Here is an 18319-nt window from a genome sequence, read left to right on the forward strand (position 1 = left end):
AATAGAATCTACAGAGAAAAAGGCAGCTACAGAAAGTTGTAATGTAACCTTGATGTCATTGAAATACAGGACACCAAACAGTGAGACGTGTTCATAGTAGTGCTTACGGCATTATCCTGGCAATGCCAGCCCAGCACCCTGCTCCCTGCACATTCCTCTTGATATTATCCCATCAGTGAAAGCACACAGCCTTGCTTCCTGCATTCCCCGTGCCAGTGTCCTGCTGGTGCCAGCACACAGTTCCACTCCCTGCATTCCCCATGCCAGTGTCCTGTTGGTGCCAGCACACAGCCCTGCTCCCTGCATTCCCCATGCCAGTGTCCTGTTGGTGCCAGCACACAGCTCTGCTCCCTGCACATTCCTCATGGTAGTGTCTCTTCAGTACTAATTATTGCCCCACTAGTGTGAGTTTCTCCTGTTGAAGGATTATATCAGAGTAAGCCTTAGTTACCTTTGTTGGCACAAGCCATCCACTGCAAGGGTGTGACATCATAGTTATGCTGCCCAACCGAAAAGGTGAACACTCGCACCTATGGAAAAAGAAGAAATGAAATCACTAAGAATGTGCACTAGGAAGAAATATAAAGAAAGAAATCCAGGTTTCATAATTATACCTCTATAAGGCATTTTCTACATATTATTGCAAGTGCACACTGAAATTGGGTATTAGAGGGTAGAAAAGAAGGGGCTACTCCCATTCTAGGCAGCTCAAATCTGGACTCTCACCTATTTCTCTTTAGCAGGACCTGTCCCCCTGCATCTTGCATGCATGTCTGTGGTGTGCATGGGTTAAGTCATACAATTAGTAGCTAGTGGCTGGAGCAGCAGGCTGAGAACCAGCAAAACCAGGGTTTGAATCCTGCTTCTCCCACAGATGCTCCTTGTGACCTTGGGCAAGTCACTTCATGCACCGTTGCCTACCGTACGACCTAGATTGCAAGCCCTCTGGGGAAAGAAAATAAGTGAAGTACCCGACTCAACTTGTGCTTAGATTTAGTAAAGGCGAGTACTTAAATCTAAAATCCACATCTTCTCACTCAAATATTCCAGCTTTTAAATACTGGTGTGTGCCATATGCCTCACTGCTGGCAGTAAACTCTGCCGTTAGATTAAGCATCGAGGGATGAGGCGAGAGCGCGGCCAGTGTACCAGTGACCTTCAAAGTGACCCCAGATATTGGCATCAATGGTGCACTTCTATTTTCTGCACTCACAATCATCCACCAGTGTGCCGGGAAGAGCTTCTTATTTTAATAAGAATGTTCCTTCCTGGTGCTGGGGAGACCTTTCTGCTTTCTGCTCTATTAGAGCAGCCCTCTGCCGTGTAGTTACCTTCCTTCACCCATCCTCCTAAAAGCTGCAGGAAGTTTTGCCTGCCTTGTGCAGCTGTTCAAGGTCAGCCGGCAACGGCCTGCAACAGAAACCCCATTATGGAGGCACTGTCTCAGCACAGGAGCAGACAGGCAGGTAGACAGCATATCTAAGTGCCTCGTAGCAAATGAGGCGGAATCCAGCAATAAAAGCAGAGAGCACGCAGGTTTCCTTTCTCTCTGCCATCAGACGAGGGGAGGGCAGGAAGCTCAGCAGAATTAGAAGCTGTAGAGAGAGAGAGAGAGAGAGAGAGAGAGAGAGAGGGGAAGATGGCTGCTCTCTCTTTTTTGGCTATTTTGTTTAAACAGGTTTCTGCCTCGTGAATAGAAACAGAAATATAGACTATGATGGAAGAAACGGACTGTAAACTGCCCAATTTAGTCCCTGTTACAGTGTTTTAGTTCCCAGATGATCCAGATGATCTCTGGTTTTCCCCTTACTTCTTTTGCAGCCCCGGGGATCCTCTGTGCTTATCCTATGTCTTCTTGAATTGTATTACTGTTTGCGCCTCCAACACCTCCACTGGGAGGCCATTTCATATATTGATCACTCTTTCCATGAAGAAGCATTTTCTATGATTATGTCTCAATAGGGCTTTTTTTTTTAAAGGGGTACATGCCAGGTCTGAGCATTGGCACCCAGGGATGGTTCTAATATGAGGTTGGGTGAGGCAGCTGCCTCACGTGGCAAAATTTTGGGAAAGGCAAAAATGATCACCCTCTCCTCCACTCCCCCCCCCCAAAAAAAAACCTCACTCCTTTGGTGGGTACCTCACCTTGCTGAAGAGCAATGTCAAGGAAGAGCCCATCCTACAGCACCCTGAAGATCAAGGCTACCTGGTGTGGCTGTGGTGGAGCCCATTCTGCCATGGCCTGAAGATTGAAGGTCCAGTGGGACCATGACAAAACCATCCCACCATGGCCTAAAGAGCAATGCCTAGCGAGGTTGGGGTGAAGCACATCCTGCCATGGCCCGAAGATAGACCCTGTAAGCCACAGCACCAAAAATGAGAGGGGGAGGCCCTGAGAAAATGTATATGCATGTAAGCAGAATGAGAGCCTGTATGCTTGTGTGTGTACTTGTGAGAGAGCTTGTATGCATGTGTGTGTGTGTGAGAGAGAGGTTGTGAGTGCCTGTGTGCATGTATGTGTGTGTGAAAGAGAGCCTGTATGCATGTGTGAGTGAGACTGTGTGCATATCTGTGTGTGTATGAGAGAGAGGGTGTGACTGAGTGCCTGTGTGCATGTGTGTATACGTGAGAGAGCCTGTATGCATATGTGAGTGTTTGTGTGTGTGTGTGTGAGAGAGAGGGTGTATTTGAGAGAGTGTATGCATATATGGGTGTCTGAGATACAGGGTGTGCATGTGTATACAGTATGTGTGTGAGAGAGAGTGTGTGTGTGTGTGTGTGTATGTGTATGTGTGTATGAGTGTGTATGGGACAGAGAACCTGTGTATATGTGGAGAGTGAATATGTGTGACAGCATAGGTATGTGTATAAGAGAGAGTGTGTGTAAGAATGTGTGTGTGTGTGTGTGTGAGAGAGACACAGAGAAAGGATAAAGTTTGTGTTGTCCCTGTCCCCAATTCAAGACAATTTCCGGGTGACTAGAAATCAAAAGATACCAGGTAGGAAGAGCAGGGAATTTGTTTTTATTCTTATTACTTGTAAGAATTAGACTTGGAGAAGAGACAGCTGAGGGGGGATATGATAGAGGTCTTTAAGATCATGAGAGGTCTTGAATGAGTAGATGTGAATCAGTTATTTACACTTTCGAATAATAGAAGGACTAGGGGGCATTCCATGAAGTTAGCAAGTAGCATATAATAGAAGAAATTTTTTTTTCACTCAACGCACAATAAAGCTCTGGAATTTGTTGCCAGAGGATGTGGTTAGTGCAATTAGTGTAGCTGGGTTCAAAAAAGGTTTGGATAAGTTCTTGGAGGGGAAGTCCATTAACGGCTATTAATCAAGTTTACTTAGGGAATAGCCACTGCTATTACTGGCATCAGTAGCATGGGATCTTGTTAGTGTTTGGGTAATTGCTAGAGATGTGAATCGTGTGATCGATCGTCTTAACGATCGATTTTGGCTGGGGGGGGAGGGAATCTGATCGTCGCGGTTTTGTTTTTTTAAAAATCGTTTAAATCGTAAATCGGGGGAGGGCGGGAAAACCAGCACACTAAAACAACCCTAAAACACACCCTGACCCTTTAAAATAAATCCCCCACCCTCCCGAACCCCCCCAAAATGTTTTAAATTACCTGGGGTCCAGTGGGGGGGGGGGTCCCGGTGTGATCTTCCACTCTCGGGCCACGGCTGCGTTAATAGAAATAACGCCGGCGCCATTTTGGTTCCTGTCCCCCGACGTCACAAGCGCAGGAGATCGCTCCCGGACCCCCACTGGACCCCCAGGGACCTTTGGCCAGCTTGGGGGGGCCTCCTGACCCCCACAAGACTTGCCAAAAGTCCAGTGAGGGTCCGGGAGCGACCTCCTGCACTTGGGCCGTATTGCCGTATTGCAAAATGGCGCCGGCCTTATGGCCATACGGCCGGCGCTATTTTGCAATACGGCCATATGGCCGGCGCCATTTTGCAATACGGCCCGAGTGCAGGAGGTCGCTCCCGGACCCCCGCTGGACTTTTTGCAAGTCTTGTGGGGGTCAGGAGGCCCCCCCCAAGCCGGCCAAAAGTCCCTGGGGTCCAGCGGGGGTCCGGGAGCGATCTCCTGCGCTCGTGACGTCTGGGGACAGGAACCAAAATGGCGCCGGTGCCATTTCTATTAACGCAGCCGTGGCCCGAGAGTTGAAGATCACACCGGGACCCCCCCACTGGACCCCAGGTAATTTAAAACATTTTGGGAGGGTTCGGGAGGGTGGGGGATTTATTTTAAAGGGTCGGGGTGGGTTTTAGGGTTGTTTTAGTGTGCCGGTTTTCCCGCCCTCCCCTTCCCCTCCCCCGATTTACGATTTTTGACGATAAATCGGGGGAATTCCTATTGTATCGCGTCTCTAACGATTTTTGACGATTTAAAATATATCGGACGATATTTTAAATCGTCAAAAAACGATTCACATCCCTAGTAATTGCCAGGTTCTTGAGGCCTGGTTTGGCCTCTGTTGGAAACAGGATGCTGGGCTTGATGAACCCTTGGTCTGACCCAGCATGGCAATTTCTTATGTTCTTAATTGTTGGGTGTTATTTTGTCTATTGTTTTAAAATATGTTATTAATTTTGATAATTTTTAAATGTTTTTCTGGAGTTTGATTATTGAATGATTTCTTTGCCAGTTGTTTTGAAATACTTATTCTTTCTATTAATATAGTTTTACTATTATGATTGTGTTCTTTTTTTAATTTTATTATTTTTTATGAAGAAGGATGATGTTTTTGTTTTTCTATTGTTGCACTGCATACAGAGTATGGTTTGTTGTGGTTTCCAGTTCAGTTTTTGTCTGCACATTTTATGGTCTCTATATTTTATTTGGTGAGGGTCCGTTTGTGTTCTGCATCTGTAACCAAGGTGAGGTATTCTGTTGGCATATAATTTCTGTGTAGGGATCTATAGCAACTTGGCTTGTTCTGTTTTCCTAATAGAAGATGCATTGATGTTTTAGAGCCTGGTGTAATATTCGGAGTGTTGTCTTTTCATGTGTAGGATTTTTAGTGTTTGAGTGTTGGCAGTTGGTGCTGTTTTGGTATGGGAGTTTTACTATATTGTAATTGTAATTCAGTTTACTCAATACTCATGGCTTTTTTTTTTTAAGGGCTAAGCCCACTTTGAATGCATTTCACAATAGGCTTAATACCATATGGGTTCCAAGTGTCTTTTTTTTTTTGCAGGTTTCTGGTTGGCACCACAGCAGTGCATTTAAAAATAATATACATGTTGTTGTGATGTTTTTACCCCAGAAGACTATGACTGGTTTTTTCACGAAAAATCTGTTATTATAAGTGCACAATGTTTAATTGTGTGGTGAGGGCTGGGAAGGAGGGGGCACATGGCTGTCAAGGGTGCCTAGGGCAGCTAATACCCTTGCACTGACTTGAAGAGAGTCTGCCACATACAGACTCCCACCATTCATTCATACCCCACATTCCCAGGGGGCAGATGCCGGGGAAACACAGGAGGCAGGTGGTAGGGTTCCTGGCAGTATGGCAGGGTTGCCAGCTTCCTAGAAATATTATCATTGACGCTCTATCTGCCTCTCCTTAGTCTCCATCCTCTTGGAGGTATGGCCTCCAGAACTTCCTGCTCACCCTTGCCACAATGCTTCCCTCTTCTCTTTCTCTATCTCAGTACGATACCCTGAGTTAAGAGAACATGGGGGATAGAGATTTCTGGACCCAGAGTAGACTCTCCTTTGCCTGTGTGCAATAGTATGGCAAACAAGGGCAGAGGGCAAGAGCTCACAATTTAGATGTCACTGTTTCCCTAGTGGGAAAAAAAAAAAAAGACTTCCATTATTATTATCACTATTTGAATTTCTCACCCACCTTTTTGAATAAGAAAATCACCCAATTCCATGACCTGCTGCCCCCCCCCCCCCCATTACAAAGCATTCTAGGATGAGGTGACACCTGATGGTGTGCGTCCAAGCTTCATCTGACTAGAACCAGGCGCATGTCATGGAAAGTTTCCACAGCAATGCAATGAGTAAAAGTGCAAGCAGGGAGAGGAGGAGGGTGCGACATCAAAATCTTAAAATACTCTCAGAAGGCTGCAATCATCCCCCTGCTGAGGAGTTTAGTGTATCTGTCTAATTTCTAAATTTAGCTGCACAAAAAATTGTTCCAGAGGGGTTCGGTGTAGTATGGGCAGGGGAGAAAACCACCTGCCTGAATTTGATTTTCAAAATGTATGCAGCTGGTTTACCTTCACAGAGTTGCACCATCCCTCAAGGTGCGCAAATCTATGCCTTCTGCTCTTTTTGCCTGCCCCTCCCCACCACTGAGCCTAAAGTAAAACCCCTTGTGAGCTGATGCTGGCCACCCTTTCACCCTCCGGTGTGAGATGGACCTCCAGCAGATGTGTTCCCGCCACCCCAGGAGATCCCGGCACCTACCCACTCCCAATGAAAGAGACCTCCAGCAGGACCTCTCCAAGATGACCGTAGCCCTCTGGGATCCTCCCAACCCACATTTTGGGACTGTTTTCTTCAGCAGAAGGGATGCAAGCTCCTTTCTGCTAGCAGAATGGCGCCACCCTAGTGGCATTTCACCACAGAACTATTATGCTGCACCTTCTATGTAGATCTGTGGTGTCTATAGGAGAGCGATTGTGTCCCTGTAGGATAGGAGGTGGCATCCCAGGATCTTTTAGTGGGGCAGGGGAAGGAGAAAAGTGTCGACTCAGAAGGGGGTTACTTTAGGATCATGATTGTGTGACAGGGTGGGGGTAGCGGGGGAATGGACACAATGGGGTAGATTTTAAAAATTTTCGCGATCGCGTACTTTTGTTTGCGCACCAGGCGCGAACAAAAGTACGCTGGATTTTATAAGATACGCGCGTAGCCGCGCGTATCTTATATAATCCGGGGTCGGCGCGCGCAATGGGGTGCACATTTGTGCAACCTGCGCGCGCCGAGCCCAGTGCGCGCTGCCTGTTCCCTCCGAGGCCGCTCCGATTTCGGAGCGGCCTCGGAGGGAACTTTCCTTTGCCTTCCCCCCACCTTCCCCTACCTAACCCACCCCCCGGCCCTATCTAACCCCCCCCCCCCCCCCTTACCTTTGTTGGCAGATTTACGCCTGCTAAAAGCAGATGTAAATCTGCGTGCGCCAGCGGGCTGCTGGCGAGCTGTCACCCGACCCAGGGGCTGGTCCGGAGGCCTCGACGACGCCCCCGGGCTGGCACCACACCCCCGGGTCCGGCCCCGAAATGCTGGGGCCCGCCCCCGAAACGCCGCATCGTTTCGGGAACACCCACTCCCTGCCCCTTTTACAAAGCCCCGGGACTTACGTGCGTCCCGGGGCTCTGCGCGCGCCGGCGGCCTATGCAAAATAGGCGCGCTGGCGCGCGAGGGCCATGCGCATGTAAATCCGGCCGGATTTACGCGCGCAGGGCATTTAAAATCCGCCCCAATGTTTTTTCAGAAACCATGGAGCAACAGGCTGAGCCGGCTAGATTTTGTCCGGGTAAATGACTAATAGGGTGCATTTTTCAGCCACAACTAGTCTGACTAGGTTGTTGCTGATAATTCACCTAAATTTAGCTAAGCCTGGCACTCAGCAGTGCCTGAAAATTGCCAAAAGAGAGAGCAAGAGAAAAAGTGATATACAGACATATAGGGAGATAGACAAAAGGAAGGAAGCACTGTCCATGGTGCTATAAAGCCATGTAAGAGTTACAGTAAATACAATGAAAAGATAATTCAATGTCACTTATAATAAACAAAAGCACTACAATTCCTGTCACTCCCCCTGCCCCCTGCACAAACACAGGCCTCATTGTCTTTAATTATTGAGAGATTATTAGCTTATATGGGTTTTGGAAGCATCTCTTATCCGTTACCACCATCATGAATGTAACAGATTCATATTCAAAGGGACATAGCCAGCTAAGTAAGGACTTGCCAGCTAGATCAAAGTCATAGAAAATTGACTGAGCTAACAGGCTAACTATAGCTACCTAAATGTCACTAGATGGCTACATTTAGCTGGTCAAATTTTGACTGGGCCCAGTGGCAAGGTGGAGACAAAAAGAGATAGGCAGCTAGCACCAATATACAGAGCTAGCCATCTAACCTGCTCACCAAATCTAGGAACTGCAACATACGTCCTCAATCTGGCTGGCCATCCTTTCTCCCAACATCCAAAACTCCCCCAAAATATTTCCAGCACCCTGAACCCTGCTCTTTATAAAAAAAAAAAAAAAGAAGTGGCACATGGCCTGAGACCCTCCTCCGCGATCCTCCTTTCATTTTTCAAAATGAATGTCCCATGGGTACAGTGCTTCAAAATCCTCTCTCCTGATCCCCATTTTGTATTTGTATGGAACCATTGGTCAGCGTGACGCCCCCATCCTACCCTCTCCAGATTCCTTTTGGCTTAAACACCAGCTCCAAGTAGCCCCCATTTCCCCTACCTCTACTTCCCGCCCCCCCCATTCTGCCTATCCAGAAATAGAACATCCTGTACTTCTGAAAGTCTTCCCTGGTGAGGCGGGAGGAAGACACAGTCTTACCTCCTCTCACTTCAGCTGAATTATAAATGCAGGTAGCGCTGAGAGCCCACCAGTACTTACCATCCATTTATTCACTGCACTGGGTGAACTGGCCAATCCTTGTGCAGAACTGAGTTATGAACATGGATTGTTCTATTTACAAGTGCCATGAGTAAATGAATATTAAGTGCCAGTAGGATCTCAGACATATCGGCACTTAGTATTCAGTCAAGACGGAAGAAGAATGTGCCCAAGAGCAAGGTGATGTATATAGGGAAAAATAACCCATGCTGTAGCTACATGATGTTAAGTTTCATGTTAGGAATTACCACCCAGGACAAAGATCTAGGCATCATAGTGGACCATGCATTGAAAGTTTTGACTCAGTTTGCTGTGGCAGCTAAAACAGCAAACAGAATGTTGGGAATTAATAGAAAGGGAATGGTGAATAAAACGAAGGATGTCATAAGCCTCTGTATCACTCCATGGTGAGTCCCAAGAAATAGCGTGGAAGATGGTCTGTTACAATCATGAAGCAAGTGAAACAGAGTGTAGACCAGTTGTCTTAGTTGCAGGGATGTTTTTATTAAGTTGCACAAGTAAAAACGAGAGGTACTCAAATAGCCCGACTCTGGCCGAGATTCGCCCAAAATTAGGGCTGCATCAGGGGCGTTATATCAATTGCAATAAACAAAAATCGATCCTCTAAGAGGACTTGTGGTCCCACGGCAGCATTCATATATACCTGAAATTACTTCTGTGGTTTATGGCATTGTCGATAACCACTTTTGCGTTTTATGTTGCTTACCGGATAAGAATGTATTTATCGAAGCTTCCGAAGTCTATACTACAATTGATTGAATGGGTGTAATCTGTGTTCATGAGTAGGGCTATTTGGGTACCTCTCATTTTTACTTGTGCAATTTTGGTCTCCTAATAAAAACATCCCTGCAACTAAGACGACTGGTCTACACTCTGTTTCACTTGCATCCTCACTCCATGGTGAGACCGCACCTTGAGTACTGTGTTCATTTCTGGTCACCGCATCTCAAAAAAGATATTGATGCTCTGGAGAAGGTACAGAGAAGGGTGACCAAATGATAAAGGGGATGAAACAGCTTCCCTATGAGGAAAGGCTAAAGAGGTTAGGGCTCTTCAGCGTGGAGAAGAGACAGCTGAAGTGGGATATAATGGAGATCTATCAAATCATGAGAAGACTAGAACAGGTTAATGTAAATCAGTTGTTTACTCTTTCAGATAATACAAGGACTAGGGGGCATGCCATGAAGTTAGCAAATAGCTCATTTAAAACAAATCAGAGAAAAATCTTTTTCACTCAATGCATAATTAAGCTTTGGAATTCGTTGTCAGAGGATGTGGTTAAGGCAGTTAGCTTATCTCGGTTTAAAAAAGGTTTTGACAAGTTCCTGGAGGAGAAGTCCATAAACTGATATTAGTCAAGATGATGTAGGAAATAGCCACTGCTTATTACCAGCATTAGTAGCATGGGATCTGTTTAATGTGTGGGTACTTGCCAGGTACTTGTATCCTGGATTGGTCAATGTTGGAAACAGGATGCTGGGCTTGATGGACTCTCGATTTGACCCAGTATGGCGACTTCTTATGGTTTTACATGAACTCTTCCTTTCTCCATCATGCACATGCACACCCAGCAAAAACTTTGAATGCTGTTCTGTTTCTACCAGTAATTAAAATAGCACTGAATTCCCTGAAACTTTTAAAACACATAATTTTTCAATCTGGCACATGTGGGCAGCACTGGTTTAAGATATTTTTGTGCTCAACACAACGTGTGATTTGGAGGACACTCTCACATCCATATTGTGGCAAAGAAATGTAGTATTCCATTCCACATTTAGCTACAAAAATAAATCTTATCCCACACCTGTCTCCTCCTGGTCTCTCTCAGCCATCCCCTCCCACTCCATGTTTTGTGGCAAATAAAATGAAAATGTCATCTCTCACCTGGCTGCTCCTGTCTTGACTCTTTCAGCCACCCCTTCCTCTTTTTTTTAATCAAATAAATAGAAAACCTCTTCTTTCACCCTGCAATGCACCTCAGCTCTTCTCCTCACAGAGCAGGGGACGTTATAGCATCCCGCTGCGCTATTCCTCTTGCGAGGCAGGAAAATAAGCAGCTTTTTTTGAAAGCCCTGCAGGGCGGAAGTGAGCCAGCATAGTAAAGGAAGCATCATTTTTTTTTTTTTAGCGCCGCAGAAGTAGCAGCAACACAGCGACATGGGCAGAGACAATGCAGGGAGCACTGGGAGCTGTATCTCGCCACTGCTCTCAATCAGCCCCAGGAACAGCATGGCCCAATGTGGTTGCACTGATTGCTATGGCCTTACACCAGCACAGCACCTGGGCATTCATAGAGGCACGGAGCAGCAATTGGCAAACACTAATCTAGACAGCTCTGCTGTTTAAAATCTTTCCTGTCTGGTCTGTCTGGTATTAACCCTCCTACCCGTTCCTCTCCCTAGACTTCTGGCGAAACAGAAACTCAAACAGAAAGCTTTTTTTTCTAATTTTTCTCTAGACCAATTGTGCCTTATCTCCAGAGCATGCTATCTCTCCAGTCCCTTACTGTGGATTCTGCGAGAATGAAAATGTGTGTGTGTGTGTGTGTGTGTGTATGTCCAAATGTTAAATAGGTCAGGATTCAGCCTCTCAGAACCAGCCTCTTGGGATGGAGAGCATGTGAGAGAAACACTGCTAACCCTTGCCTGAAAAACACAGATTAAATTTAAACTGTATTTTAATGCCTGTTATTAAATGCACAATTATAAAAAGGATGGTTAATCTGCTCTCACCATGTGATGGCAGCTGGGCAGGAATGTGACAGGATTTCTAACTCCCTTGCAAGTGTCTTCCCCATCCCCCACCATACACCCTTTATTTTCATTCTACTTGTAAAAATAGCATTGCTTTCTTACAACATTATACCTGCTGGGGGTAATACTAAGAGTTGTGAGGACTGCAAAGGCTCCTTTAACATTCCCTATAGTGAATCCTGCTAGTAGGGGGAAGAACAGTGAACTCCCACACATCCCAACACTATGCTGTTCCTACAGTGACTCCTGCTGGAAAAAGGTAGTACTGCCCACAAGGGAAGCTAGCTTATCCTCTACAGCAGTGGTCCCCAACCCTGTCCTGGGGGCCCACCAGCCAGTCGGGTTTTCAGGATATCCACAATGAATATGCATGAGAGAAAATGTGCATGCACTGCCTCCATAACATGCACATTTTCTCTCATGCATATTCATTGTGGATATCCTGAAAACCTGACTACATGCAGATTTTCTCTCATGCATATTCATTGTGGATATCCTGAAAACCCGACTGGCTGGTGGGCCCCCAGGACAGGGTTGGGGACCACTGCTGTAGAGGATCAGTGAGTCAGCTTGGAGCAGGGGAATCCCCAGAGGAGTAGATCAAATAGTAGAGATGGTTAAGAAGATAAAGGAAGGTGAAGGAGCAGGAAATGGATTGGGTGAGAGCCTGGGAAATTAAAGGTACCAGAAGGGTTTGAAAGAGAGGAGGTTGATGGAGGGGCAGGAGTCAGAGATGAGGGTGATGGAGATGGGGGTCAATGGAGGGGTAAGACAGAGGAACAAAAGATAAGTTAGGCATCAACAGAGGGGTGAGAGATAGAGAGAAGGTTAACAAATAAGGTTAAAAAATAAGAATCAGTTTCTTTAACGCAACAATTAATTACTGAACTGGCCCTGGTCCAAACTAAAACCATCTATAGTTACTACCTCTGGCCTTCTTACAGTTTTGTCTCCTCTCCATACCAGTCTCTTTTCCAAGACTGTCTCTGTCTCTTCCTCTTCTCTCTCTCTTCTCCTACCTTGCCTATATTTTCTCCCTACTAAATCTTTTTTTTTTTTTTAGCTTACATGCCCAAAATTGTATAAAATATCAGATCGTGAAGGCTTTTACTCAGTTCCCCCCCCTTCCTCAAATCTGGAAATTCTGATTTCAAGGCAAGAGGATCAAGCAAGTGGAAAGCAGAGAAACCCTATGCCTCTTCTTCCCATTTAGAAGCTTGCTGGCTTCACACCGGGGCTTGCCCTCTGACCTACACCTTTCCAGGTTACTTGAGGTATTGCTTGTGATGGGCTGGTGGAGGAGGACAGGCATGGCAGTTGGGATGAGAGGTGTTAACAATGGCCTTGTTAAATCCCCACAAGACCCATGCTGAGCAGGTAGGGTCTTGAAAGGACCTTGAGTGCCAGACGGTAACTAACACTCTGAGGCAGTGGTGCACACTATTGTTAGTGAAGAACGCAAACACTTAAGCTATTGATAAGCTTGCTGGATGTCATGACACCTATGGCTACCACCCCCCACGGCCAGCATGCTGTGAAGTGCTCGTAAACTCACCGTCTTATTAGGCCAATTGTATCTCTCAAAAACGTCCTGCACCCGGTCCTCTCCTCCATCTGTGAACATCATGATCATCTTGTTGCAGTTTGCCCGTGTGACATTGGTCTGCAGTAGGGAAAGAAGAAACAGGCATTGTCAGGCCCTCAGTTTTTTGGGGGCTCCCCAGATCATCCCTTCTGAGTTAACTTTCTTCACCAGTAAGTTTGAAACATGTTTAATTATGAAAAACATTAGACCTATTCAGTGATCTTAGAATGCATTTAAAACTGGTTTCAAATGCACAGGTATTCATTACAGTAGGAATGTCTTATGCTTTTTTCTTATGCTTATTTTCTCAAAACTCGACTACTGCAACTCCCTCCTCCTTGGACTTCCTGAAATCCACATCAAGCCCCTCCAAGTTCTACAAAACGCCGCCGCCAGAATTATCACCAATCACAGAAAATCCTCCCACATCACACCCACTCTCAAAGACCTCCACTGGCTGCCCATCACACAAAGAATCCAGTATAAAACCCTCACCCTTCTTCACAAAAAAATAAACAACAACAGAATGGTCTGGCTAAACAACAACATCCAACCATATTTCACACAAAGAAATCTCAGATCCACCAACTCAGGTCTCCTCTCCATCCCAACTCTTAAAAATGCTCACCTCAATACAACACGCAAACGAGCCATTACAATAGCTGGCCCTACCCTCTGGAACTCCCTCCCCCCACAGCTCAGAAACGAACCCTCACCGCAAGTCTTTAAAAAACAGCTCAAAACATGGCTGTTCTTGAAAGCATTCCCTCCTGAACCCCAACATCCTATAATAAACGCTCTTGAAAGCCTTACCGCATAACTTCTACTCTGCATGAACGCATAACCCCTCCCCCTTCTCTATCCTCCCTTTTCCCTGTCCCCCACCCTTCTCGTAACCTCCCTTTTCCCTGTCCCCCACCCTACTCATAACCAAGTCATATTGTACATATTGTATATAGGCTATATGCCATTTCTATATACCCACATCTAATATTTAATTTTAATTTTATTCATATGTTACAATGTTCCTTATATTTATTGTTTAATCAACTGTTCTCTTGTTACAATGTAAAATAGGGCAGTTCCGGCTCTATTCAACCTGTTTTCTGGAAACCGATGTGATATCTCGATCGAATGTCGGTATACAAAAGAAATAAATAAAATAAATAAATAAATGCTCATGAAAATGTGTCAGTGTCATTTTTCAACTGTGCTTGTACAGGAATTTTCCTAGCAATGGAAAACTAGGTGGGTAATAAAAAAATCTGCATGCTTACATTTTAAACGTAGATGGGAAAAGGACAGGCAGGAGGAGCTGGGAGAATTAATTGCAAGGCTGGGAGTTGATGGAGTCCCCCAGGCCCTACCCACCAAAGAGAAGACGAGCTGGTGTCAGGAGCAGCCAGGCTGGCAGGGGTTCCCCAGGCCTCACGCCTTCTGATGCCGCTGCGGGAGGTCAAAGACAATCACTGTCCCAGTCTCCCAACGCAGCAAATCAGTGCAGGATTGCAGAAAGCACCGCCACATGGAGGGGAGGGTGTACAGGAGGAGGAGACTGAGTGCTTGAGGAGGAAAGATGGAGGGGTGTGAATAGGAGGAAAGAGTGAGTGGTGTTAAGAAGAGAAGTGGGTGAGTGAGGAGAGAATGAAGGGTGTGAATGAGGCAGGAAGAGCGAAAGGAGCAAGTGAAGGAAGTGAGTGTGAGAGGGGAAAGTGAAGGAGTTGTGGGGGGACAGGGAGCGGGAATGGGAGGAGAGAGGAGAGTAAGGGCAGTGAGTTGAAGAGGGGGGAGAGTGAGGGGAGTGAGCAGGAGAAGAGGAAGTTGAGAGTGGGAGCCATGAGCAGGGTGAAAGGGGAGAGAAGGAGGAAGAGAAAGGACTGTACTGGGATGGGAAGAAGCATGGAGGGTAGAAAGAGGGCTGCATTGAGGAGGGAGAGGAAGGAATGCAATCTCTAGGAAGAAGTGCACTCACCCTCTACTCCTGCCTTCTACCAGCCTGAAATGAAGTATCGTAGGGTGGGGAAGAGGAATGGCCAGGGTACCCCTCTTCTGAAGTCACTGCATTGCCTCCCTACAAGAGGAGTTCAAACTCCTCATACTCACCTACAAGTGTCTTCTCTCTGCAGCTCCTCACGCCCTCTCCTCTCTTTATCCCTCCCCTCCTCGTACACTCCGCTCATCAGGCGAGTCACTTCTACCTGTGCCCTCCTCCTCTACCGCCAATTCCAGACTCCGTGCTTTCCACCGGGCTGCACCGTGTGCCTGGAATAGATTTCCTGAACTGGTGCGTCATGCTCCCTTCTCTCTTTTGCCATGTTTAAATCCCATCTTACAACCCACCTTGTCAGAGGCTGCTTTTACACCTTAAACCTGTTGGTTCATCTTCAGCTTCATTAACTCATTTTAACGACTGCCTGTCGACCTGTGTCTGTCTTGACTGGAATGTAAGCTCTATTGAGAAGGGACTGTCTTTTGTGTGTTGTTTGTACAGCACTATGTACATCAAGCAGCACTATAGAAATGTTAAATAGTAGTAGTAGTATTTATGTATCTTTTATATTCCACTTTTCTGCGCTTCAAAGCCGATTGCATGCAGGTACTGTAGGTATTTCCCTATCCCCTGAGGGCTTACAATCTAAGTTTTGTACCTGAGGCAATGGAGGGTACATGATGAGTGCATTTTGTCCCTGGTGAGTAAGTGCTGGAAGTAAAGACTGCCTTTGAAAATGTTAGGTAGTCCACCTTTCCAATCTTGCTGGTTATAGTTAAGGGAACACAGCACTGCACATCAGTCTCTCCATCTGTAAAAGAGGCTTGAATTGGAGCACTTCCCAGGGAGAGCTGTTGCAATGATTACAGAGGATGGTGCAGGAAGGGAGCCGGAGGGAAATCCAGAGAGTGATATACAGACGTGATTCCAATGCCGACACTGAGCAGATCTGGCCTGGGAGTTACCGCAAAGGGACACACATGATGGGACTCGTGTCTTTTATGCGCACAAAAATCACCTTTCGGTGGTGTAGAGGAACTAAAAGTAACTGGTTCTTCTGCTAGAACAAAGTTATTATGCAGGAAATCCCGCTGCTAGTTCCGATCACAGAAATGCAGCTGGTTCCGGTGTAGCCCCCCCCTCCCATGTCCTGACTATGGAGTCGGTGTCACTGTGAAACTGCCATGACTTGATGCAGCCCAGGGCAGCTCCTTTGGTTCGTCCTGACAGGAAGGCAGCAAAGCTTCATGGCCTTTAGGCAGAAGGATTCTCTCACTCCACGCAGTGTTCCAACAAAAGTAAAGTTTACCGAAATAAAACCTCTTCAGTAGTGACAAGCTGACACAGTACGCGCTTTCTGGGTGATGAATCCATATTGGATGATAAAGCCTTAGACTTTACACTGTCATAGCGATCATAAATATACTGCAAAACCCCCTTCCAGGTTAGAGTTAGGGGAGGTTCTCTCAATGAATGGCTTTGGGGGGTTCTCCTCTCTGGGACAAACCCTGGCACCTGATATCTTACGTTTCGATGCTGCTTCTGCCTTCTCACTGACTCCTGCTTGTGCTTGAGGGGCACTCTCTTCCTTTGGACTCCTTGATCTCCACTGGATTTTCTGGATTAGGTACCAGACGGGCACTCGTTCCTGCTCTCTCGTGTATGTTAGCTGGGCACTCAGTCTGTACATCCTCCTCTGCCACCGGGTTGGTTCCAGGTTCACTAACTGGAATAGATAGTATAAGACTCCTCTCTTGAAAAAAAATCACAGTAAGCCAGCGGGAGGTTTCCAGATCCCTTTCTGGCAAACCACCACTGGCCAAAGAGTAAACACAAAGGAAAGAAAAAGACCACGAGCCGCCTGTGTTTGGATCTGCAGCCTCTACCGTGACACACAACTGCTGCTGTGCTGTCTGTGCGCTCTTCTCCTGACTCTCTGGGTCTCACTGTATTCATTACTGGAATGATTCATTCCATGGGTGATGCCAATAGTTCAGCGAGTCCACTCTCCTGCTCTTACCAACCAAACTATGTCCTCACTGAGCGAAACACATTTACCTGGTAAGGATCTGGCAGGTCCTTACATTAGTTATTCAGCAAAAACAAACTAATCCCATTATAAAACAAAGCAATAAAAACTCATTAACCTTATCCACTAGTATCCTCACTACAGACTAGGGCAATCTTTGCCAGAGCAGCTGAAGAAATTAACTGCAGCCCATGGAAAGGATGGATCAACTATGCTTGCACAGAGGAGATGCTCAGAGTACAACAAATCCCTGTTTACAAGCAAACAAAAGGGGACCCAATGAATTAATCTGTAATTAAAGACTGCCTGTCATAGCAAAAACCAATGCCCCTAAAACAAATAACATACAAGAATTACTCAGGAGAACAAGACTAGTGTTTGTCATAATAAAGGACCACCCGCTGTACCCTGAAGTGGCATTATATGACATAAAATTAATTACTTACACAATACCTTAATTGCAACACGCCCTGTTGCATTAGTTACTTATTCTGTAAATGAACAGAAAGCCGTAGTCTGTGTACTGCACAGTGTTTCTAAAACATGCAAAGCAAACTCGGGCATGCAAGCATGCAGTCAGAAATAAACATGTTTAACCCCCGAGGCAAGGTGCCACCTTCCAAGCCTTGGGTAGCATTTGGCTGTCTTTCTCAGGGTTGGGAACAGTCTCTCACGGGGCACGGACTGGAGACAGGATCTCCTGTAAGGCTAAACTGGCTGAAAACACGTTCAGACACAATCCAGAAGCTACAATGGCCACAACTCACTTGTGCTTCAACAAAGAGGAGGCGATCCGGGCCCGTCCGGAATCGCCGCCCATAACATGGGCACGAGCCGAGGGACGGACGAGCAGGGGAGGGAGCTGCGGGGGGGGGGGGGGGGGGGTAGGATTGAGCCGGCGGGGCACCAATGGGAGGCAGCATCTTTCAAATGCTGCGCTCCCATTGGTGGTTAGGCAGGGCAGTAAGGGGAAAGCGCAGGGAGGTGGTCAGTTGAGACCCAGGCAGCGTAGCAAGCAGAGCATTTTCTGCGTGCTGCGTGTCTGAGTCCCAACTGCCTCGTGCACTTGCTTCTGTCGGGTCTTCAATTTGACTCGCCGCGGCGTCTCTCGACAGCATGCGTCGTTCCCGGGCGCAAGCGGCGCCGAAATCGCGGTCGCGTTCCTCTCGCGCGTCTTCCTCGGCGGCCCTCCCCAAGCGGCCTACCTCCCCGGCTGCTACTTGTCCTCTGCCGGCTCCGGACCTGCATCTGGCGGTGAGTCCCGCTGCCCCCCTTTCACCTCCTCTTTGTGTTCCTAGCCCCGCCCGCCCCCCTCCTGTTCCCGTTCT

The 18319-nt window shown here is 46.8% G+C and overlaps 1 protein-coding gene across 1 annotated transcript in view; it reads right to left on the reverse strand.

Moving 5' to 3' along the window:
- Positions 1-18319, reverse strand: part of CACNA2D2 (calcium voltage-gated channel auxiliary subunit alpha2delta 2) — a 1734543-nt gene that overhangs the window by 200328 nt on the left and 1515896 nt on the right. The window contains exons 12-13 of the mRNA XM_029599532.1: positions 12943-13050; positions 452-530 (exon numbers count right to left, since the gene is read on the reverse strand). Coding sequence (XP_029455392.1) covers positions 452-530; positions 12943-13050 — 187 coding nt within the window. The remainder of the gene's footprint in view (positions 1-451; positions 531-12942; positions 13051-18319) is intronic.

This window comes from Rhinatrema bivittatum, chromosome 4 (genome assembly GCF_901001135.1).
Source record: "Rhinatrema bivittatum chromosome 4, aRhiBiv1.1, whole genome shotgun sequence".
Lineage (NCBI taxonomy): Eukaryota > Metazoa > Chordata > Amphibia > Gymnophiona > Rhinatrematidae > Rhinatrema > Rhinatrema bivittatum.